Raw genomic sequence first — 24,041 nt, 5'->3', positions numbered from 1 at the left:
GACTTAGGAGACTAGCACTTAACAAGTGAGTAGGAAGAATCTGGCCTTGAGGGTCTCATATAAAGACTCTGAAGTCACGGGAGACCTTTTCCTTGGTTATTTTTATCTTTGCCTCTAGATAAGAATGCTCAGAAATGCAAAATGCCTATAATCTATTACAAGGCACCCTAGTGGAAGCTTGTGCACTAGGAACTATTTGCTAGAAATGAGTTGGTTGTTCAGTGAAAAGTAATATCATCAGCAATAAAGAAAAAAACTGAAACAGATGAGCTGGTTTAAGTTTAGCAGCTTCTCATTTTAATTAGCAGATATTTATTTATCTGAACTTTTCCCTTTACCTCAATTTGTTTGTAGTAAGAAAGGAAAAGTAATTCTGGTGACTAAACAGTGATATTTAGTTACATAAAATATTCTGCAAGTACACTACAAATAAACTCAACTTTAAATCTGTGTGCTGTGACTAATTTTAGGACTTGAATTTTAGCCAAAAAAAGAGCATGGAAAATCTTGACATGCACACCTCTGTCTCCAAAGAGACAAACTAGAAAGAGCAAAAAAAAGGCAAACAGTAGCCTCTACAAGCTGGAGGTTGGAGATTGAGGGAAGGCAAAGGATTTAGCTGAAATGACAAAAAGATTTGGGAAAAAAAATAATAATAATTTTAATGTAAATCTTTAAAGGTGTATTTTCCTGGCAAAAAAATCGACATTTTGTGTATATTCCATCTACATAATTTTGTGCAGAAATATTCCCTACTGGGACAAGGAAATGAGAGGAGTACATAAACTGGAGAAAGCTAATGTTAAGGGTTTAATTTTTGCCTTTTTAACAAATGAAATGCTAACAGACCACTTAGAACACGAAGAAAAAAATAATTTTAAGAAAGGCTGGATTACATTTTTTAAGATGAAAGGGAAAAAAAGGCAAAAAGAAATGTTTCTTTTTATTTATAAGGAGTATTGCTGGAAAGCTAACCACTCACCCCACCCCCAATCCCTGACTCCAAACCAGTGCAGTCAAGGCCAGAGACGTCTTACTTCACTGAGCTGTGTTGCTGGGAGACTGGGTTAGGCAAACACAAAGTAAAAAGCCAAAAGATTAAGTGAGATGACGGGTATTGCCATATTTCACAGGCAAATCAGGTGACACTTCAATCCAGGAGAACTATAAATCATTCAAAATGAATTTGAAAACTCCTGAGAGAAAACACTGTTTGCCCTAATTTACCCAGGATATGAAAATAAATAGTGTCTCCAAAGCTGTTAAAGCTGCAGCTCCTTACATTTCTTTTTTCACTACTGTCTTCACCAGAAGTCTTGATTCAAGATACAAAACATGCCTTTAGTGAAGAATGAGATACTGAGCGGCCCTAAAAGATAAACGATTATAAAAGATACCAAAACACCAAGCATTGTAAGGAAAAACTGAAAAAAAAAAAAAAGGAAAGAAAATAACAAAACCACGCCACTTTTCTTCTCTACACACCAAGATCATAAAATCATGGAATATCTCAAGTCGGAAGGGACCCATCGAATCCAACTCTCCTCTCACTGCGCGACTACCTAAAACTAGATCATATGACTAGGAGCATTGTCCAGATACTCCCTGAACTCTTGACAGGCTTGGTGCCATGACCAAGTTCCCTGGGGAGCCTGTTCCAGTGACCAACCATCCTCTCAGTGAAGAACTTTCCCCTAACTTCCAACCTGAACTTCCCCTCACACATCTTCAATCCATTCCCTCGTGTCCTACTGCTGGTCACCAGAGGAAGATCAGCACCTTCACCTACATTGCCCTTCCTGAGGAAGTTGTAGACTGCCACGAGGTCACCCCTCAGCATTCTCTTCTCCAAGCTGAACAAGCCAAGTGACCTCAGCTGCTCCTCATAAATCATGCCCTCAAGATTCACCATCTTGGTCACCCTCCTCATAGACTGATGTTCTTATATCGAGGTGCACAGAACTGCACACAGTTCTCGAGGTAGGGCTACACCAGTGGTGTAGAGTGGGAAAATTACGTCCCTCAACCAGCTCGCTATGCTATGCTTGATGAACTCCAGGACATGGTTAGCCCTTCTGGCTGCAAGCCCTTCTGGCTGCACTGTTGACTCATATTTAACTTGCCGTCAACCCAAACCCTCAGATCTGTTTCCACAGGGCTGCTCTCCAGCCTCTCATTCCCCAGTTCATATGTACAACCAGGGTTACCATGTCCCAGGTGGAGAATCCAGCATTTGGGAAATCAACATTTTAATAGAGAATAATGGATTTGCAGATCAAGAAAAATGATGGCTTTGCAGACAGCAGGAGAACTGAAGACCTTCAGAAGGACAACTTTACCCACAATCTTCCTCATTGCTAGTTTTTGTTCACAAAATTTACTTTTCCAGAAGTTAAGAATCAGCAGAGGAACTGTGTCAGATATTATCACTTAGTTCCAACAAAGCAATTCAACAATAAATGGCAAGACTTGTGTACAAAACACGCATGTGAACTTACAGAAACAGAGATTTTTGAACACTCTTTGTTTCTTATACCAGTATCAAAATCAAGGTACAACTGTGAAGACAGCTTTTCCATGTGAATTTGAAACATACAGGGATATGACCAGCAATGAAAAAAGTAAAATACACTTCAACATGACAGAAAACAAAAAAGTATAAGAAATTAAAACAATAACACAAATACATTTGGATCAATTCAGCATGCCACCTCAAAAAGAAACTACAGCCTAAAACCAAGCTTTACTAATATGTACTAATGAAGTACTAGTACTGAATCCTGCTGTATTTTTAATGCCTTATATCATCGTCTTCTGAAGCAACTGTTATCTAACATACTAATTTCTGCTAAAAAATAAAATCACAGAAACAAAATTATCAATAGCTGATGCTACGTTATACCATTTCTCAATAAAGGACACTTTATTTCCAAATAGAGGAAAATAAGAAGCAATTCAGTGGAATCTTGATTTTCTTAGTAACAGCCTATACACAGCTTTCAAGACCAGTATTAAAATAATTCCATACCGTGAAGCTGTTGTTGACATTTTTTGTGCTTGATTCAGCTACGCTGGCATCTGACAGGTCAACTTCATCAAATATTAGAGACTGTGAATGGAAAAGAACATAAAAACATTAAATATAGTCTGAGACCACTCTCAGGTATGCTTACAGTCTGTGCTTTCATTTCCTGTGTCCATTCCAATTGGAAAATAAAAATAGAAAAAAAAAAGTGGTGAAATAAATGTTGAAATTGTTTGTTAGTGTCTAAGTAATAAACTGAAGTTTGTGGTAATTGAATTGTGCATTTAATGGACAGTGCAAATATACTCTTAGAAGAAAAATGCAATTACATACTGCGGAAAAGAGCATTAAAATATTCTCCCTTATTTCACAGGTGCTTATCTCCTGTTTCTGTGCAAGAAACATGATAATCAAGAAAAGCAGATGTGCTATCATCTTTTTAAGTTTCATCCTGGAAATGAGGTTGGAATATTCCATGAGGAAATCAATGTCATTTTCCTACTCTCTTCTGTCTCTCTAAGAAATGATCTGCCTAAGTCCTTTAGTGACATGGTTTAGTGGTGGACTTGGCAGTCCTGGGGTAATGGCTGGACTTGATGATCTTAAAGGTCTTTTCCAACCTAAATGATTCTATGATTCTATACATAAAAAGAAAACAGAAAACACGGATGTGATAAAACTTCCTATTTGACCCCTAAACACAGCCCTATTTGCTACCTAAGCAGTACATGAGAGCATAAAAAAGTGGCTCCAAAAATATGCATTGCTTTAAAATCTCTTTTAAAGATCTTTCTTTTAATAGATGCAGCCTTGGGGTGTCTACTATGTAGCACGAATACGGTGTCAGAGGAAAGATATTCATACTTAGTAAAATATAAATTAATTAACCAGTTTTAGGATGCAACTCTAAATTCATGAAGGGGAATCTATGATATGGTATCTACATGACAAAAGGGCCTGAAGAGATCCTTTGTTTGATGCGCCAGCAAGAGAAATATATGTCGTCTTTAAACACCCCAGCCTCTGGCAAAGGATTAATTAGGTTCTGTTAAACTCATGCTGGGTTTTGAACCATGGAAGGGAAGGCCAACAAAAATGCCTCCCCCTTTTATGTAGCCATATCATGTTCTTCCATGGGAAGGAGAATCGATGCTGGGGAAGTTTCAGCATATCTGGACTCAATGTTACAGAGTATTTGTACAACTGCCTACTCATTACACCCACTTTTCTCATCTTCATGGTACAGATGATGTTGCCATTCTCAGAGCTCTTATCTGACATGTTTATTAAGTCTATATATAATCTGCTTGTGGTAGTACGATCTGCACAGAAGCGCAGCAACAGAGGTACTTCAATGCTGGGTTCCCAGGAAAGACGACGTTTTCCTTGGTTCAACACAGCCACACAACTGTGCACCATGCATTACAGTCATATAGTCCCAGAAGGAGAGGTCTCTGTGCCCTAGTAATAGTTTAATTGAGAAGACCAGGCTGTAGAAGATGACAAAGACCTGAACTACCTCACCTCTTGCTCCCCACAGGGTTAAGAAAAGTAATGCCCACCACTATGGAACAGCACTATCTGAGCCAGGCCAATGAGCTAAAATGCTCTCAGTCCCAGCCATGAGAAGGAGGGAGGAAATGTCTTTTGGAAAGAAGTATTCCCCTTTGCCCACCCCCAATTTTCCCACCAAAAATTTCAATTAATGGGAAACAGCTTTTTCCCTTGTATATCAGTTTTGGCAGAAAATCTTCCTATCTTGATTTCACATAACCACTTCCACCTCTTTAATGGCAATATGGGCATCGGATCAGAAGAGTTTTAATGGAATTCAGTTTGAAGGATAACTTCTGAGCATCATCCAATTTTTACGATTTTTTTTTTTTAACATTAGATTTGACTGCCTGAGAGACACCCCCAAAAAAACCCCCACAATTCCTTAAGATGAATTTATTATTTGTCTGCATAGTCATAAAGGTTGAAATATTAAAATAAGTGATAAACTTCATTAAAAAAATCAAGAGAAATCATCAGTCTTCTTTAGGTAAATACACTACATCTTATATACAGTAGTTTTTAAATAAAACAATCACTAAAAATTATTACATTATTATTATATATAATTATTATTGCACTGATAAATCTAAACAAAATTGGAATTACAAGTATATGGCATTAGACACTAATACCATAGAATTACCTTTGAATCCTTAGCATAGTAAAGGGTACGCCCTCGAAGTTTGAAGTAACGCTTTTTCCACCTCTGAAAAGAACTGGTTTGCTTCAGTAGTAATCCTTCTTTTATACTTGTCTGAAAAATATTAAAATACAGAAGACCATGTAAACAAATATCTAAATAGGTACACATACAGATGAAAGTTACACCTTTTAAAAATTTATGTTACACCTCATATAACTGTGAATTTAAACTTCTCTCTATTCACATAAAATTGAGATTAATTCTCTGTCAATCAGACTTTGCATTGCTATTTTTCAAACAATGAAAATATTGGCAAAATGCTAATTTTACATGTAAACAGAAAAGGCAGTCAAGAGGCATATAATTACTCTGAAGATGAACACAAAATCATTCCATTGTCTGGATAGCTGCAAACCCACAAATATTAAAGCCAGCAACAACTGATGGTGGCATAATTCAGAAAAAAAAATGCTAAAAACCACCTACACAAGGTCATTTCCAGTTCCAAATTTAATTATGTCAGTTCCACATAAGCACTAATTCAACAAGGTACTTAAATGTATGACTGATTCAAGCCCATGAATTATGCCTTTAAAATAGAGGGAATGATCCACTATGATGCAAGCCATGCATGACTTCAAGTGCGTTGGTGAACTGAAGCCTGCAGCACAAAACCAGCTTAACATTAGGAATAATTATTATATGGAAAGTGTGAGAACAGTAACAGCTAGGGATATATTTTTACCAGGCAAATATTTTTAGTCAAAAAATGTTTCACTGATCCAAACCTTTCCACTGCAGACTTAACCCTGCCTACATAAAACCCTTTTTTTTAAATCAATGTGACACAAATTAGTGTATTTTCAACATGTATGATGCTTTTGCCAGTTTGTGTGGGATTCATCCAGCCTATTACAGAAATTCTCCACTTAATCAGATGAAATTACATGACACAGCATACTAATTGCATGAGTCTTGAAATTAACTTTCTTCAGCTTTGAAGCACACAAAGGGTATAAGAAAAAGCAAGTATATTTGAATATTAGGAGAAGGAGGAGGAGGCTGGTCTCTTCTCCCAAGTAACAAATGATAGGACCAGAGGCAATGGCCTCAAGCTGCACCAGGAGAGGTTTAGACTGAATATTAGGAAAAATTTCTTCACCGAGAGGGTGCTCAGGCATTGGAACAGGCTGCCCTGGGAAGTGGTGGAATCACCATCCCTGGAAGTGTTAAAAAAATGTGTAAATGAGATCCTTAGTGACATGGTTTAGTGGTGGACTTTGCAGTCCTGGGGTAATGGTTGCACTTGATGATCTTAAAGGTCTTTTCCAACCTAGCTGATTCTATGATTCTATGATTAAATTCCAAAATGGCCTCTAATATTTCCAGAATATTTCCAATTTGTAGTGTAATAACATGATGCTACTCTTAACACAATTTCTAGACAATGTGATATAAGCATCAGTTGAAGTTATTCTAGAGCTTTTAGAGACTTAACTAAGATCTGACCTAAAGTTCATGAACATCTTCTTCTGTTATCAGATGTCAAATTCTCCTTTACACAAGTAATAAAAATACAGAAAAAGCAGAAAACACTCTAGTGTTCCTACTATTTCCTTGAAATAAGAAACATTGCTGTTACGTACATACAGCAGCCTTCATTTAGACATTCCTAACATCACAAACTAAGAATATGGTCCAACGATCATAAGGCAATTGAATTAATGCTCTTGAAAAAAGCAACCCCCTCAGACAAAATATCGCAGCTGAAAGTTTGGATTTATCTCATTTCAGACACTAAGAATCTGGACCAACGTATTGGGTCAGCCCTCCTGCTCTAGCTAAGGGGCAGCAATTCCCAGCTGAAAGGGTCTGCTCACCACACACCATTTTAAAATTGCTTGCAATTTTCTGACCAGACCCTAAGATAAGCTCGTTGTCTATAATATAAATAGATTTAATCAGTTACCGAATACAAGCACTTATTCAAGGCTGTTGGTTGTAGCCGTGCAGCACTTCTGTTTCATATCACCCTCTGAGGTTTACGAAGCTCATCACATGGGATGGGATGGGAGCAGATGCCTTGTGTGTTTATCAAAGGTCAGAAGATGTAAGACCAGAGAAATTCAGTTCCAAAGGAACAGTAGACCAAATACACAGCAAGCCCAGACTTACTGGAAAAATTTCCAAAATGGACGGAAATTCATGTTCCCTAAAACACACTGTGCATACTAGGAAACAAGAGCATACATCATACTGGATATTTTCAGGAATTTTTAAATCTGTTCAAAGAATATAAATGTCCCTAAACCTTGAGCTCTGACTCACTAAACAATTAACTCTTTCAGGTCATTTTTATGTCTGCAAAAGCCATTTCCCCCTATTTCTATTCACCCCTTAAAATACCAGTCCCAAAATCAAACCAGTAATATCAAAATTAAATCTATTTTGAAAATCAGCCATTTAAAATTAACTCCCTAAAGCTGGCTGCAAATAGCTATGTAGGCTTTATAGAATGTAAAGTTTACATTTTACCACCAACAGATACGCTGGGCTGAGGTTTGAGCATCTTAAATAGACAATTCCATGGCTGCAGGCATCAAAACTGAGCATAAAGTATTGGCCCAATATCCTTAATTAACTTCATTTAGCCTTTAAAATGTGCAAAAAACCTTCCAGCTGCCAACTGAGTCATTAGGTAATCTGCTAATAATGCTTTCCTGAATCTACACACAAGTCAGAGCACTTACAGTAATTTGAGATTGGAAGGGGCCTCTCAGGTTGTTGAATTTGGGTCCACATTATCGCCTACAAACAGGTCATGTAAAGTTTTCCAAAAGTGTATTTTCAGGCTATAGCTACACCTTAAGAAAGACTTTTTCCTCTCCCAACAGCAATTAAGACAGTGCTCCAAGATCTAGCTGTTCTGCGAAACCTTCTTCTAAGTAATGTCAGCTGGACATTAAATCTGAAGCATAAGCAATAATCACTGCCAGTTATATTAACTACTTTCCTACTGTAATGTAGGAGAAACAAGAAGTGCACGTCCCATGATCCCATGTTACTTCTCACTCTCACATAACCACCTCTTCTCTGCTTACCAAAACTTCTGACTTCCCCATATAGCATCTTGTATCATCTAGTAATACAACATTCCTCCAGAAGTATGGGACTATAATAATGATAGGGTAAGGTAGGGTAGGGTAGGGTAGAGTAGAGTAGAGTACAGTATAGTTCAGTAGAACAGAACAATTAAGATAGAATCCCTAACAATCTTTACTACCTCAGCCATTCACAATTACAAATATGATTCACAATATTACAATCACAACATCACAGTGCTCCACAGTGATATATTTTCCTGAAGAAATCTAATTATAAAAATCATCACCACATTCCATAAAATTAAGGTGTACATGTGTGATCAATTATCCAAGAATGCTGAATGTAACTCTACATTGCCATAATCTAAATGACAAAAATAAACGGGATTTGTGGGTATTTTTATCACTTAAAAAATTTAGAGGCATCTTCTATATCATCAGATTTTTAAATATTAAGTATATAGCAGTTGAAAATTCAGAACTAACATTTTTCATTTCAAAGACAACCAACCCCAATGCCTTCACTCAGTTTGTAAAGTCTCATATTTGCACAACATTTAATTTTTTAGTTGCTGCTGCTGCTAGGAAGACCCAAATACAGAAGAAAATATTCTGAACTTAGAAAACATTAAACTGGCTACGGATGCATTATTGGCAACTGCAAGCTAAAACACTGAATGATTACAGATAGAACTCTCCTCGCTACTCCTTTTCAGGTATATAAGTGGATGTGCTGCTCAAAATGTGTCAAGAAAATGAAGAAAAGAACATCAGAAAATTTCTGAAAGTGAGGAGAATGAAAATGAGAACGGGAAAGGCCATAAAACAGGGCAGGTCAAACTTAAACAGGAAATTAAGAGGGTGAAGAAGAATTTAAGATCACACTGCAACAGATGCTCATGCTGAGACTCAAATGTTCCTTAAATACTTTGAAAGATGAAAGACAGCTAGGGGGTTGGTAGGATCATTTTTCATCAGAGGTATGAAAAGGATACTCAAGGATGAGAAGGTCACAGTGAAGAAGCTCATAAAATTCTTGGCATTTGTCTTTACCAATGAAGACGATGAGACGGTATCTCACACGCCATGTTCTTTGTAACATCTTCATCAACATGAAGCACATATACAGGAAGTACTAAACCAGCCAAATCCCTAAGTCATGTGGACCAGATGGCACTGACCTGAGAGCCTTGAAAGGACCACTAACTTCCAATTCTGCTAAGACAGTAAAGTCCACACAAAAGGATAATATTGCTGAGCCCATACACATCCAATGGGAAAAAGTCAACAGAGCTTTTGTAAAGGAAAATACTGCCTTGCTACCTGCAATGATTTCAGAGGGCGGAGGGAAAAGCATGTGGATAAATGAAAATCCAGTGGACTGAGATTTTTAGCAAGCCTTTGACAAGGCTTCCCACAAATGACTACTGAAGAAATTAAGTTAGAATGGAATTGGAAAAAGGAGCTTTTTGTGGACTTAAGAGTTGCTCAAGGGATAGGAAGCACAAGTAGACTTTAACAGTCACTCTCTCTTCTGGATTCCCAAGGAATCAGCTTTATTCAAATTCAATGACCCAAAGAAGGATCACACAATGGAATCTTCAGACTTACGGAAGATACTAAGCTCTTCTGAGTAGTCAAAGTCCATGCCAATAGTGAGGAACATAAAGGAGATTAGAAACCTGAGCAGGAGGGCAAAGAGGCAGAAGATGAGCTTCAGCCCAGGTAAATATAAGATGCTCTGCTTAAGGGAAAAATCTAAACCTCACATTCTCACATCAACTTTGAGTGCAGAAGAGATCTGGGAGTCACAGTCCTCTGTGCTCAAGCACAGCCAGAAAAGCCATAAAACTTTGGCTGTCACCAAGAAAAGTAACAAAACCAAGACAGAGGGTATCATTTAGCTGCTATATAAAATACTAGAGTACCAGACAGTTCTGCTCTCTCCAACTCAAAAATCAGGGTTAACAAAAGGGACAGAGAAGGGCAACTCAAATGATTCAGAGGACGGAGAAGCTGCCTTATATGTACAAGAGAAAAAGACCCTGTAACTCTTCAGTTGAGGAGCAGAAGACTGAGGGGGTAATACGGTCAAAGTTTATAAAAGCATTAAAGCAGAGTACAGTCTATGCAGAACTATTGCTTAACAAATCCCACAGTCATAGAGTTACAGAATCATAGCATGGTTTGGGTTGGAAAGGACCTTGGAGATCATCTAGTTGCAATCCCACTGCCGTAGGCAGGGACACTTTTCACTAGACCAGGTTGCTCAAAGCCCCATCCAGCCTGGCCTTGAATATTGTAAGAAGAAAGAATGTGATAAAACTATATTGAGATCAGCTCAACAAAAAAAAAAAAAAAAAAGCACATCTTTACATAGCAGGCAGTGATTTTATGAAGCTTGCCGCCACAAGGTATTGTAGAGGCAGACAGCATCAGCAAGTACAATAATAGGATTAGACAAACTCAAAACCACCACCACTGTATGTGGTCCCTTTAATCCGCCATGGGGAAGTACCAGGGGAATGGACTGCAGCCAAACTCACGTGCTGCTCCTGAAAACCCTTTCCTATTCCACTACTGAAAACGGATTATTGTCTGACCCAGGAAATAACTTTACAACTTGGATTTTTCCCGCTATGTGACAGTATCTCTTTTGCTTTAACGTCTGATGTTTGTAAGTGGACCTAGGCTCTCATTTACCAAAATAATCCATATTTGGACTGTTGACAGACCAGGTCACTAAACTAAAAAAAAAAAAAAAAAAAAAAAAGGCATTCAATATTGTCCTCCTGTGACATTTCCTATTCATATGACTTTGCAAAGTTGATTGTTGAAATAAAACCTACCCTCTTCTTTTTAAGTATTGTGAAGAGTTTAGTACACTTTCACCATTTGCACAGGTATGGCTTTAGGCGGACAGAGTCTTCATTACATTACAAGGTAAAGTATCACAGTTCATATTAACTCAGAGACCCTTAAAATATTCTATGTGTTCAGCAGATCAAAAATTACTTTTATTATTAAAAAATGTGACAATCAGAATCTCAGTTTTGATTAAAATTATGACCCAGGAATTCCAAGCTTGTGATTTTCTTGACAACCTCTGTACAGCAGCTTCCATTAGTGTCACTATGCTGACAGATTTTTCATTAGTTATGGCAAAATAAAAATAGATTTTTATCAGCCAAGAATAAAAACTTTATCATCTGCTCAGTGCAAGGTTACATTTGTATTGAAGATTCCTGATCATAGTGAGGGGAGCATGACACCTGAAAATTAAAACCAACCAAGAACTATGTTATAGCTATGATTTTGTACAGCTAAAAATGGTAAAAATAGAATTGAAAATCAGTATGATTATGTTGACTATATAACGCTGCTTTTATTTCAAGAGCTGATCACACAGTGGAACATGTGGAGCTGTACCATGGGGTACCTAATTTGCCTCAATAAAGATGCCCCAGACTGGTGCTGCTGACACATCCTCCAGATTACATTAGTGACAGAGAAATCAGGCAAGTTGTATATGCTCAGTCTGTCATTGCTGATGACAGTTATCCCTGTCCCATTAAAGAATAAAACAGTCTGGCTATCTTTAAGAAAACTCCTTACAAAATCTCAGTGAAAGCCAGCCGCACTCCCCTCACCTCCCCACCACAACACTAACCTGTGATTAGGCATCCCCATTTTTGTGTAATAATAAAAGAGTAAGCTCTTCCAAAATTATTCTTATAATCTGTATTTTTGGAATCATTTATGTGGATGGATTCTAGCCTAAGTGAAACTGTAGTACAAATAAATGCAAATATACAGCTTATGCCATGCACTTTTTCCTCAGTCCTGTTCCTCCTCCATGTTCCCTTCCAGCCTCTGCAGAGGAAACAGATTTTTCATTACTGTTAAAAAATAATTATAAAAGAAGACTAGTTTTCAGCTTCCTTTACTTGGAATATATGGTAGTATAGTAAAATATGAAGTAAATATGAAATTGCAGTGAAATTGCCATAATAAAAACATCTTAGTAGCAAAGTGAAGTTCGATTAGCAGATTGATTTAAAAATAAAGGTTATAGCACACATCAAAAATGAATGGGATATTGCCATATGAGGATGAAACATTGCTCTTGGAATTAAAAAACAAACAAACAAACAAAACTATTGTAGATATAAACTTGTACTAGATTTAGAATTGGAGAAGAAACTTTATCTGCAGTTCAAGTATTTGAACTCCTAAATTCTACCCAGGTACATGTTGATCTCATTCTGTGTTCTCATTAATCAGGGCATGAAACAGCTGTAATATGCTGCAAAAGGATAAAACACTTCATAGGACTGTGACTTAGCGACAAAGATTTAAGGGTCTTGGTGTCATTACACAACTCAGCTAACAGTCTTAGAGTAGTATTTTAAAGCTACCGTTTGGAGCTTCAATAGCTGTTGCTTTTAAATTACACAGAGAGATTTAAAACAACTAGGTCTAACTGATTTTGAGACAGAAGAATATAAATGGTATGCACTTCAGGAAGAAAAAAAATGAAAAAAACCCCAAACCCAAAACCCATAATAAACAGTCAAAGCACACAGCTGGCAAGATTTTTTTCCTTTACCAGAGTTATTTAGGTCTTGGTCTCAACTAAACAGGAGGAGCACTCAACACACTTGCCAGCCTGTAAACTAGATGCAGTATAGGTCCAAAATAAACTATTTTCCCACCTCACACAGCAAAATGGAAAAAAAAAATATAAAATCCCATTACATTTCCAAAGAAAAGAGCAAACTCTTCCTCTAGTTCTATCCAGTGTTCACATGCAAATAACAGTTGATCAGTTAGTTGAGGAAATAACAAAATCATATAACAAAAAAATATTAAACACCGCTACAAACTTTTAAGCGATCCTTTCTTGAAAACAAATCCTAAGTTAAGCTTGTCATAACAAACCTTCTGTGTTTTACTTCTTGCAGTTTTAGGTTTTGCCCCTCTGAGAATGTTTAAACAAATTCCAGTGATGCTGTCAGATTCCCTAGGAGCTACACTGGGTAGAAGGGAGCCTATGCAGAGCCACTTAGAGCCTGTGCCTCTCTAGGGAAAGCTGGGGCACAACTCCTTTCCTTCTTGCAGGCTTTTTCCATACCTCTATCTGACTTCCACTGGTCAAGTTATGAAAGAAAAACCTTTTAGCAAATGAATTCACACAAGGCCAGGAAGAGTTGTAGGATACAAGAGAACAGTTCGGTTGGAAGAGACCTACAACAATCCTCTAATCCAAAACATACACATTGTAAACATACGATATCAGGAAATCTCAGTATCACATAAATGTGTTTAAAAAGAATAAGTTCTTAGAATCTTTGTATTTATTCATTTATTTGAAGAGATTAAAACTGTAAAAATACCATGTCATCCACTCACTCCTTAACCTTTTCTAAATTAATAGTTGTTTTTAGAAAGTGATTGGTCATTGCAGCTGATATCTTACACAAAACTCAGGTCTATAGAGACAAACAGACACCAATTTCACAGATAGTCCTGTGATCTGCAGATTCCTGATATGTTTAGAATTACAGAGAAGTTTAACTGAATACCCAAGCATTCCTGAATTCTTACAGTGTTCCCAATTGCTGCAGATACAGAGACTGCATGCTTTAATCTAATTCAGTGGCTGCACTCCATTGCAAGTTTATATTGGCCTTAATTTTGTTTTACTGGATGGCACATAAAATCCTGGATACACATTAATCATGTCTTGAATTACATTTTCTAGTATTTTTCCACTAACAGTCTTAGCTTAATACTCTACTTCTCGAATAGTTAAATCAAGAAAACTTTTAATTCCACAATAACTCAAAAGCAAGACGCTCTTGCTTACCTACACAACTTTTGAGGCATGAGGAGACCACTTATAATATATTTCCCACTACTGAAAAATTCATCTTTAAGTGAGAAGGCTGCTAAAATTATACTAGTGAAATATGCAACAAAGGAAAAAAAGAAGCAATGTACAGCAAGAAGCACTTAGAAGAACTATATTAGAGCACTAGCTGTACTACAGATAGTGAAAAAGCCTGTTGATTATCATCAAAATTATTTAGAGAAGGCAGAAATACAGGATAGGTGTGCCATAGATTGGATATCTGTTACCAGTTTGACTACAGGTTTTATATATGACCTGGGAAAAATCAGTTACTGCGTGTTCTTTGGTCTCCACACTGTGAAAAATACCTTCTTTATTCTTCTCCACAAGAGTCTGGCTGTGATTTGTTACCATTTTATTGAACGTCTCACTAGAAGTGGCATTTAATTTTAATTAAATTTTTTCTTTAATTTCTTTTTGGATGATGGGGACTTCAGAAGTATTTGAAGTGGAACTAAAAAATTCACAATCTCTATTTTTTATTATCAGAATGATAGGGGAAAAAAGTGGAAAAGCATAAAACTGCAAACAAAGCTGCAGCATTAAAAGTTCATTTTGAGACAAGGGATAACACAGAACTTTTTTAATACTCACACTCTGTAACTAATACTGGTACTGTAGGTTCAGTATAGGTATATAGTTGCAATTTAGGAGAATAGTTGTTGCAGAATCACAAAACAGTTGAGGTTGGAAGGGGCCTCTGGAGATCAATCTAGTCCAGCCCCCTTCACAAAGCAGAGTCACGTAGAGCAGTTCATCGAAGACTACATCCAGCTGAGTGTTGAGTATCTCCAAGGACGGAGACTCCACAATCCCCCTGGACAACCTGTGCCAGTGTCCAAACACCCTCAAAAGGTCCAGTGGACTTGTGTACATGCAGTTTAAATGTTTCCAAACTTGATCCTCCACCTATGGTCTTGCTTGCTCCTGACTTTCCCACTGGTCTCAGGGAGCTGGGATTGGAGAAAGCTGGTCTTAGCAATAAAGACTAAGACGAAGAAGGCATTGAGTATTTTGGCATGCTCCATATCCTTTATCACTGGATCTCCTCCCTCATTTAGCAGAAGGCACAAGTTTGCCCTAGTCTTCCTTTTTCTGCTTATGTGCCTGTAGAAGACCTTCCTGTTGGCCTTCACACCCCTTGCTAGATTCAGTTCCAGTGGTCTTTGGCTTTCCTAGGCCCATCCCTGCAGGACTGTTCCTCTAAATTCCTTCTGGGTCACCTACCACTGCTTTCATCTTTTTATGTCAGCTTTTTCAGAAGCACCTTGTTCACCCATGCTGTAGACCACTCTTAAGCCTGCAGGACTATCACAGCCAGATTCTGACTCTGACTTTCACCCTACCTTCTGTTAGTTCTAAAAGTGAAATTCCTTCTAGCAAAACCATACCTTTTTTCTACGTTTGCTTTTCCTATAATTCCTTACAAATATTACTGAGGTACCCCTTGCCCAATTTCTCCAAATCAGGATTTTCTTATACAAAAATCTAGCACTTCTAGACAATGCCTGGAGCCCAAATTGGCACCAAAAATTGGAGTTCTGGTTACTGCATTTTAATTAAATTGGAGTTACTAAATTTAGTAGGTAAATATTATATAGCTTGGTCTATTTTGGAGGAAATATAAATAAAACCAGTTTGTGATATAGTACTGAATAAGCGCCAACAAGATCTGAACTTCACTTTCCAGGCCACTAACAGTCCCCTGTAACCTCTGGCAGGCGGCTTATTCATTGCACCTCAATTCTGAACAGACAGAAAAGAAATAACACTTCCTCACCTTGAAGAGATGTTATGCTGATACATTCAGCAGCTACATATAAACATCACATGTATACCTACTGAACCACTATAAATTTAGGAAATGAATTATTACCACAAGAGTGCTGATGCACTCCCCAAAACAGCAAGGCACTTCTAGTAAAGGACAGGGTCTCAGTTGTTTCTAGCAATTCCCATGGTAAAATCCTATTTTTCTTCCCAATCTTTTGCAGCAACCCTGGTGGAAGCAGAATTCTCATATTACAATGAGAGGAGGAAATTCTCTTTTGAGACGACCAGAGTGAAAAGCAGAAGAATAATATACATCAGACCCTCCCTTCCCCTCTGTTTACTGACAGGAAATAAGAGCCTGTAATTACTTTTGAATTCACATTCCCTTTGTGACCAGGCTCATTCATATACATGCTATTTTCTCTCATTCAGAAAACAAAGTAAAGCTTCTTCTCCCAAAACACATATTTCTGACCAGAGTGGGGCAGATCAGTAATTCTCAGAGTTTTATACAGCATGGCTCATGCTTGTCTATCCATCAAGGAGCCTCTTTTCTGACTCTAAATAGGCTCTGGCTCTTACTCCGTGTCCAAACCCTTGAGTTGTGGAATACAACGCAATGCTTCACTTCAGTCCATGGGAAAACAGGGAGTGGATCCTCTTGAAACATATTTCTGGGCACATGAAGGAGAAGGAGGTAACGTGACAACACAGCATGGTCTTACCAAAGACCTGAACATCAGGAAATCTTATCTAAGAGCCCTGCATCAGACAGTAGCATCACACCTCCCATTCCAGTTGCTGTTCAACAGTTCTTACAACTAAAATAGATCGAATGTTGTAGTCACTCACTTTTTTTCTTTCAGTGAGGTGAGCAGCTAAGTATGGACTTCTTTTCAGTTTTAAACAGCTTGATGGCAATTAAACAATTTAAATTGCTATTAACAAAACAGCCCTAGTATAAAACTAAGTAAAACTAGAAACATGGAAATAAACATACTAGAATAAAACTTGACTATAGTTCTCATTGGGATTTTTTTAATTGAAGAAAGTACTTTCCATATTAATAAATTCTCAGTTTTATAAAACCTGTCACTTTGCATATCCATTGTGTAAGAAGATTTGGCACCTTGAAGGTAAGAGCATTTATGTGTTTTACAATGTGCTTGCTTTCAGACTGTGATGCAAAAGCTACTTCCAGGGGAACTAAAAACAACAAATTCTATTTCAGCTTCAATAAAAACTCAAAAATATTCTGAAATCTTCATTTAACAATGTATCCTCCATACCTACTAACAAAATTAGAGACTCATAAAGGGCCTAGAAGAGGCATAAAAAGATCTTTTAGTCCACATGCTCCTTCAACATAACACTGACTGTATACAGACTTGCAGAAACAGGTTATCCATTATTTTATTCAGGTGTCCCATTTTTTCACTTGAAATTTTTTTCTGGCCATTTGTTGGCAAAAAGGTCACTATCATCCAAGCATCTGCATCAAAAGGCAAAACACATGAGCAGTAGAGGCACTGTATCTCATAAGCCTGTATTCATTGCTTCTGTAGAGCTGATCTTCGTATGTCCAGCTTGCAATCACAAAATCCCAAGACAGAATGATGGGGAGTCTAAGATCTGACTTTTCACATGATCCGACTGTCATTTACAAAAATACACCACTGTTCACATGGATTCACCAAGGGAAAGTCATGCTTGACCAAACTGATAACCTGCTACAATGGAATGTCTGGCTGGCTAGACAGGGAAGAGCAGTGGATGTTGCTTACCTTGACTTCGGCAAGACTTTTGACACTGTCTCCTGTAACATCCTCATAGGTAAGTTCAAGTAGTGTGGGTTAGATGAGTGGACAGTGAGGTGGATTGAGAACTGGCAGAGATCAGATGGTTGTGGTCAACGGTGCAGAATCTAGTTGGAGGCCTGTAGCTAGGGTGTTTCCCAGCGGTCAAGTAGTGGGTGCAGTCTTGTTCAACTTATTCATCAGTGACCTGGATAAAGGGCTAGAATACACTCAGCCAGTTTGCTGACGATAAAAAACTGGGGGGAGTTTGGCTTTGGTTGATACACCTGAAGGCTGTGCTGCCATTCAGCAGGACCTTGATAGGCTGAAGAACTGGGTGGAGAGGAACCTAATGAAGTTCAACAAAAGCAAGTGTAGGGTCCTGCACCTAGGCAGGAGTAACCCCATGCACCAATACAGGCTGGGGGCTGACCTACTGGGAGGCAGCTCTGCAGAGAAGGACCTGGGAGTCCTGGTGGACAACAAATTAAGCATGAGCCAGTAATGCACCCTTGTGGCCAAAAAAGCCAATGGTATCCTGGGCTGCATTAGGACGTATGTGGCCACCAGGTAGAGGGAGGTGATCCTCCCTCTCTACTCAGCCCTGGTGAAGATGCATCTGGAGTACCGTGTCCAGTTCTGGGCTCCCCACTTTAGAAAAGACAAGGAATTACTGGACACGGTCCAGTGGAGGGCTACGAAGATGATTATGGGACTGAAGCATCTCTCTTATGAGGAAAGGCTGAGAGAGAGCTGGGCCTGTTTAGCCTGGAGAAGAGATGACTGAGAGGGGATCTTATCAGTGCATACAAATACCTTAGGTAAGGGTGTCAAGAGGATAGGGCCAGTTTCTTTTCAGTGGGGCCCAGCAATAGGATTAGGGGCTATCCTTAGACTATTCCCATATAACATTTGCCTAAGTTCTTAAAGCCCCCAGTTACAGAGATCCTCTACCACTAATATGTTTTCCCTTGTATAAACCTCGCTTGCTTTAAACCCATAAAGTGCCATTCTATGACAATGACACAGATGTAAAACACCAATAAATGAACTCAAAACTCAAAGGCTGTTCCTAACTGACAGTACTTCGCAAGGAGAAAAACAGGGAGAACAGCAATCACTTACTAGGACGATTGTCATTGCTCTTCACACGTCCCAAAATTCTTTTGTTCAAATCACAATAACTTTACATCAGGAGAATATATTATGAAGACACAGTTATTAAATGAGTCATAAGGTTGTTTTGCTTTTTGACCAAACTAGTAAATTTGCATCTAGGAGTATTTTGAAACAGAACAAAGATGGAGAACTGCAAATGTTTTTCCACAGAGGATATAGGTTATGAAAGTCTTGTATCCTGCTATGTACTAAGATTAGGCTTAGCATACAGCATGTAAAGATATGATATGATTATGCTGTGTGAAACCTCTCCATGAAGTACCATTATCAAGAGCATTTACGAGCAAGAAGCTCTACTCTCCTCTGGGATGTGGATCGAGTGTCCTATTTATTTCACTGGCATTTCAGGTAAAAGTGGAAAGCATGGAAAATATTTTTTAAAAATAGATGTGGTTAATCAGATTTCTTCTTGCATTTCCTGATCATGTTTCTTTGGTATCTACTTTCTTCTGTTTAAAATACTTTTATTCTCATAATTGCTTACTTGTGTTCAATACAGGTACTATAAGCTTTTGAGACTTCTCCAATTTCTAAGCATTAAGTACTTAAGGAACGTCTGCAGTCGCTGTCTTTTCCCTATGACAAGAGCTGGAGGACTTTGGCAGATAAACCCTAGAAGATCTTGCCCATCCTGTCTCCTATGCTCTGACAGTCACAGAAGGGAAGATGCACCCACTGTGCAAGCTTTCAGATTAAGCAGCTAACAATAGAAAGGCTGAGTTGAGACCACACCACTAGGAGCTTCAACGATTGAGGCACAAACACGCATGTTTTGGGACCAGTAATTTTGAATACAAAGGCAGGGCAAGTGCTCCTTATCTCTAAACCCACCAAAACTTCTGTGCCAGAGCATCCTGTTCTCTTGCCACACTTGTGCTGGAAACTGAGTTACATTAGAACTTTCCCCACGCACAGGGGAAGTCCTCGAAAACAAGCTAAAATCATTAAAAATATATTAATCAGATCTAAGCTGTTTGATGAAAATTTTAGATCTACAGGATGATCTTTCATCTTCTTTCAAATTAGCTAGGCTTCAAAGCAAATTCCAAGAAGAATAATTCTAGCTATTTGTTACAATGCTTTTCTTGATACGCAATGAAAAGCCCTTTAGTTAGAATAATTTAAGAAAAAATTATTAGTCAAAAATCTCATTTGCACAAAGATACTGTGAGCTTATTAACTAGCTCCAGACAGTAGTTAGAGGAGCTGACCACAAGACCTGGATGAGAGAAAGGTCACAACAAAGTCAAAGCACCCACATCAAGAGTAATTTCTGAGTCATCTGAGGGTACCACTCTCACTTCTTCCAACCAGATTCCTGATACGGCCTTATACTAGCAAGGAGTCTGGGAATAAATGTGATTAATACTCCTTTTATTTTTTTTCCTTTCCCTTTTTATTTTTAACACCAAGGTGATGCTTCTCAGCTAAACCATCTGTGTGCTTCATATCTTGCTATGCTAGCCCCACTGATTCATCTGGGGAAACAGAAGAAAAACTACACTTCCCTATTTATATGTATGATATGCTGGCTTCAACTGGGCTATCATCACTAGCATTTCTAGAGACACAGTAGTTAATAATACCACAAAAAAAAAGGATGTTTCCTTTTTCAAATCAGCAGTGCTGATTTTAAAGCCGTTCCATTGATTTATCTCATCAGCTACAGAGACTGCAAGCGTTTTCCTTTAACACCATAGTTACTAGCTGATTTTCAGGTTGCCAGTTGAAAAGTGATCCATCAGTGAAACTGGTTAACAGCAACCAGAGATTTCAAGAGGGTATTTGATTAAGCTTCATTGAGCAGCTCCTCTAAGGGTGCTCATTTGCTCTACAGTTACCCAAACTGAGAGGATTATTTATCGAATGACGTAGTTGCTGCTTTTAAACCATCGTTCAAGACGTTGAATAGGTTTTCCATACACAACATGAGCATACAGCAAAAACATAAGGTATTTTAATTACAAAAGAGAAAATACTTCTCACCAGACTTTTCTCTCTAAACTACAAATCAGAACTGTTAAACCCTTTCATCTGCACTTCAAAATGTAGCTCCAAACCCTCAGAAGCGGACAAATATATTAAGGTCTAGGAGTACGTTCCCCTTCATTAACTGGTGTGACAAATGGCCTGTCAACACAATACCATGGGTGCCACTGCCAACAACAGCCTTAAACCTCTTTATTCTCCATTGGAAGTCATGATTTAATTTATATACCTTTTAGTTAATGAAGGTCTTAAACTCACAAGAGAAGCTCATGGGGGAAGACGCACAGACAGGCGCTGACAAGCTAATAGATGATGAGTACAGCAGGAAGCCTCAAGGTAGATTGGTTATGGAAGGCTAATGGGCTCCTCCATCTTCCTTGTACCCACCCCATCTATTTAGAATGTAGCACCAAGCCACAGACACCCATTTAATTGATGGGTCCTGCTAGGCACCAGGCCTTTTGCTTTTTATATGCATTATAAAGAAAACTGGTTGGGTTATAATTCTGAATGAGAAGGCTGAAGGTTTCTTCATGTGTTTTCTAATATACCTTCAGGTTGACAGAATAAAAATACTATCTTTCTGTATGTAAAAAAAAAATGACTGTCCAAGTTTGAGTCAAAAATCAGGGATGTTGTAATTTTTAAACTTCCAATACAGATTTCTTTATTATTAGTAGTATTTATAACCCTCTATCTACTTCAAAACTTTACTTCAAGGGGGTAGGGGATTAATGAAGAACATAACTAAAAATAAATATTCTGACACTAAAGCACAGTGACTGGGAGGGGGGAGGTGTTTTCTTTACAGGTTAGTGTGTTTTTTCTTAAAAGTTTTACAGTAGTTTTACTTTCTGCTGCCTTAATCACCAAAGATGAATGCAGAGCCTGCTGTGCCTTGGAGCATCCTTTTGGTGCCATTTATATTTGGATAAAACATGGGCTGAGTCTGGTCCAGGGCACAAAAGAAGGAGTTACCACCGCAAAGAGCCTGCAGCTTTAACAATCAAGATACAAAAAAGGATGCACTGAGACACCCTGAGGAAGGAATATGTCAGGTTTTAACTAAGGAGCAACAAAATTTATATTACTGTTTGAATACCAAAAGGAAATTAAGGCATTTAAATGGAGAGAGAAAAGTGGCATGATATGTGTGAAATGAGAAAGAGGATCCTTAAAGCAGCACTGGCACGAAAAAAGAACAAGGAAGCAAAAAGACGGGATTATTAAGTCTAGCATCATTGCCAGTGATGGAAAAAGCCACACACAGATCAGCAAGGGTATCCTGCAGTGTGAGCTTACATCCTTTGATTTACAGTAACCATTCATATATGCTATGAATAATCAAGAATTATTCACATGAATAATCATATTCATTATGAATAATCAACAATTGAGAAAAACTACACTTTGGAGTAGCTGCTTAAATTTGTTAACAACATTTGTTATCAGTTGATACATGCTGTCAATGAAATCATACAGTTGAGTTTGGCTGTTTAATTCACCCACCTACCAATCTTTTCAATGAGCAAATAGGATCAATACTGAAACAGAGAAAATGTGCACTAACGTTGCTATTAAGAGGGGGGACAGCTTTCTGGATAAGCAAGCCCCAGCAGCATTAAACAGGAGAGTGATACAAAGCACATCTCCTCACCTACTGGTACGCAAAGTAGAATATTATTGATCTAAGGATATCCGGAAACTGGTTTTAACCAGTTGTCTGAAGAAGATCCAACCAAAAAAAAAAAAAAAAAAAGGTATAAATACAACTGATTTTAAAATTAGGCTAACATTTCTCTTGTATGAAAGAGAAATAATCTAAGAGCAGAGTCCAACTAGAGCATAACTGGATATGTTAACAGTAAAAACTGGGGAAAACAACTAAAAAGTGGAAACCACTGTTTATTTCAGAATAGATGTTGGATATATTAATACAGAAAAAAATATTTTCTGATTCATGCATTGTTATATACAAATTAAGATTTAAATAACAAATGATGACCACCTTTTTGTATTTAGTGAAGACCAAGACAGGTTCTTTAAACGGGCTGAAGAAAAAGCCCTCTCCACCATGAACTGCCCTACCACATGATGCTAAACTTTACATACAAGATGCAACAGAGTTACTCCCCAGATCTTGATAGTTGGCAAAGACAGTAATTAAACCTAGACATTACTTGCTGTAATTGCGCCTACAGCGACAATGAAGACAATATGGAAGCTATCTATAAGAAGGAACCATACGTTATACCTTCCCATGGGACCCACATGTAGGTGAGAATATTCAATCCAAATAGCCAAATGAGTTAGCTTACCCTGCAAGACACAAAGGCAGCTCCACTACCAACTTGGTATTAATTGTAAGGAATTCTGATAGAACTTAGAATTTAGGTATGACCATGATAATTTTTACTTTAAAGGTATATCATTAGCATGCACAAAAATAATTTAATCCTCTGTAAATTCTAAAAGAGATCCTTATGAAGCAAAAAATCATTATGAAGCAAGTTTCCTGCAATGTTTCAAAAAATACATTGCAATTATTTCTAAAATTTATTACATATTGCAGGAGCAATAAATTATTTTTTAATTTAAGCATTTCACACTGTATAATTAATACTTGCCTATATACTTCCTGAAAAGAGATAATAAACTGCTTTATAATTAATAATTCTGCTTTCTACAATAAATAGACAAGTCATACAAAGAATATTTCCACAGCTTCCTAGAAGTTATCCATTGCTTTGAACCAAGCATTTATTTCATTAATGTCTCTTGTACATCATTCTGAGACCTCTTGTTCTTTACACTGCTCTTTTATGTAGCAGGATGTCACAGACACTTCAAATGCATGAACTGCTTCTGGACATAGAAACTACTTTGAAAGTAAGTAAGTAAGTACTGCACCTACTATTTTAATACAAAATAGCTGATGCCAATGAAAGCTCATGTTAATCTTTATATACATTCCCTCTTATGTTTCATAGGTTATTAAAATAATTGCAGATTCTATACCTGAAATTTCTAGGTGTTGTTTTTCTGATCAAACCACAAAAGC

The 24,041-nt window shown here is 37.7% G+C and overlaps 1 protein-coding gene across 5 annotated transcripts in view; it reads right to left on the bottom strand.

The window, feature by feature from the left end:
* The window catches only part of DGKH (diacylglycerol kinase eta), a 164,271-nt gene that overhangs the window by 68,892 nt on the left and 71,338 nt on the right, over nucleotides 1–24,041 (bottom strand). For all 5 annotated transcript variants that reach the window (XR_003990099.2, XM_030476669.1, XM_030476665.2 and 2 more), the window contains 2 exons: nucleotides 5,226–5,336; nucleotides 3,029–3,109 (listed from right to left, as the gene is read on the bottom strand). Coding sequence is in view for 4 of the 5 variants with exons in the window: in XM_030476669.1 (XP_030332529.1) it covers nucleotides 3,029–3,109; nucleotides 5,226–5,336 (192 nt within the window). In the remaining variant the exon portion in view is untranslated. The remainder of the gene's footprint in view (nucleotides 1–3,028; nucleotides 3,110–5,225; nucleotides 5,337–24,041) is intronic.

This window comes from Strigops habroptila, chromosome 2, assembly GCF_004027225.2.
Source record: "Strigops habroptila isolate Jane chromosome 2, bStrHab1.2.pri, whole genome shotgun sequence".
Lineage (NCBI taxonomy): Eukaryota > Metazoa > Chordata > Aves > Psittaciformes > Psittacidae > Strigops > Strigops habroptila.
Note: the sequence above shows the minus strand (reverse complement) of the source record. Positions and strands in the feature narration are given on the sequence as shown.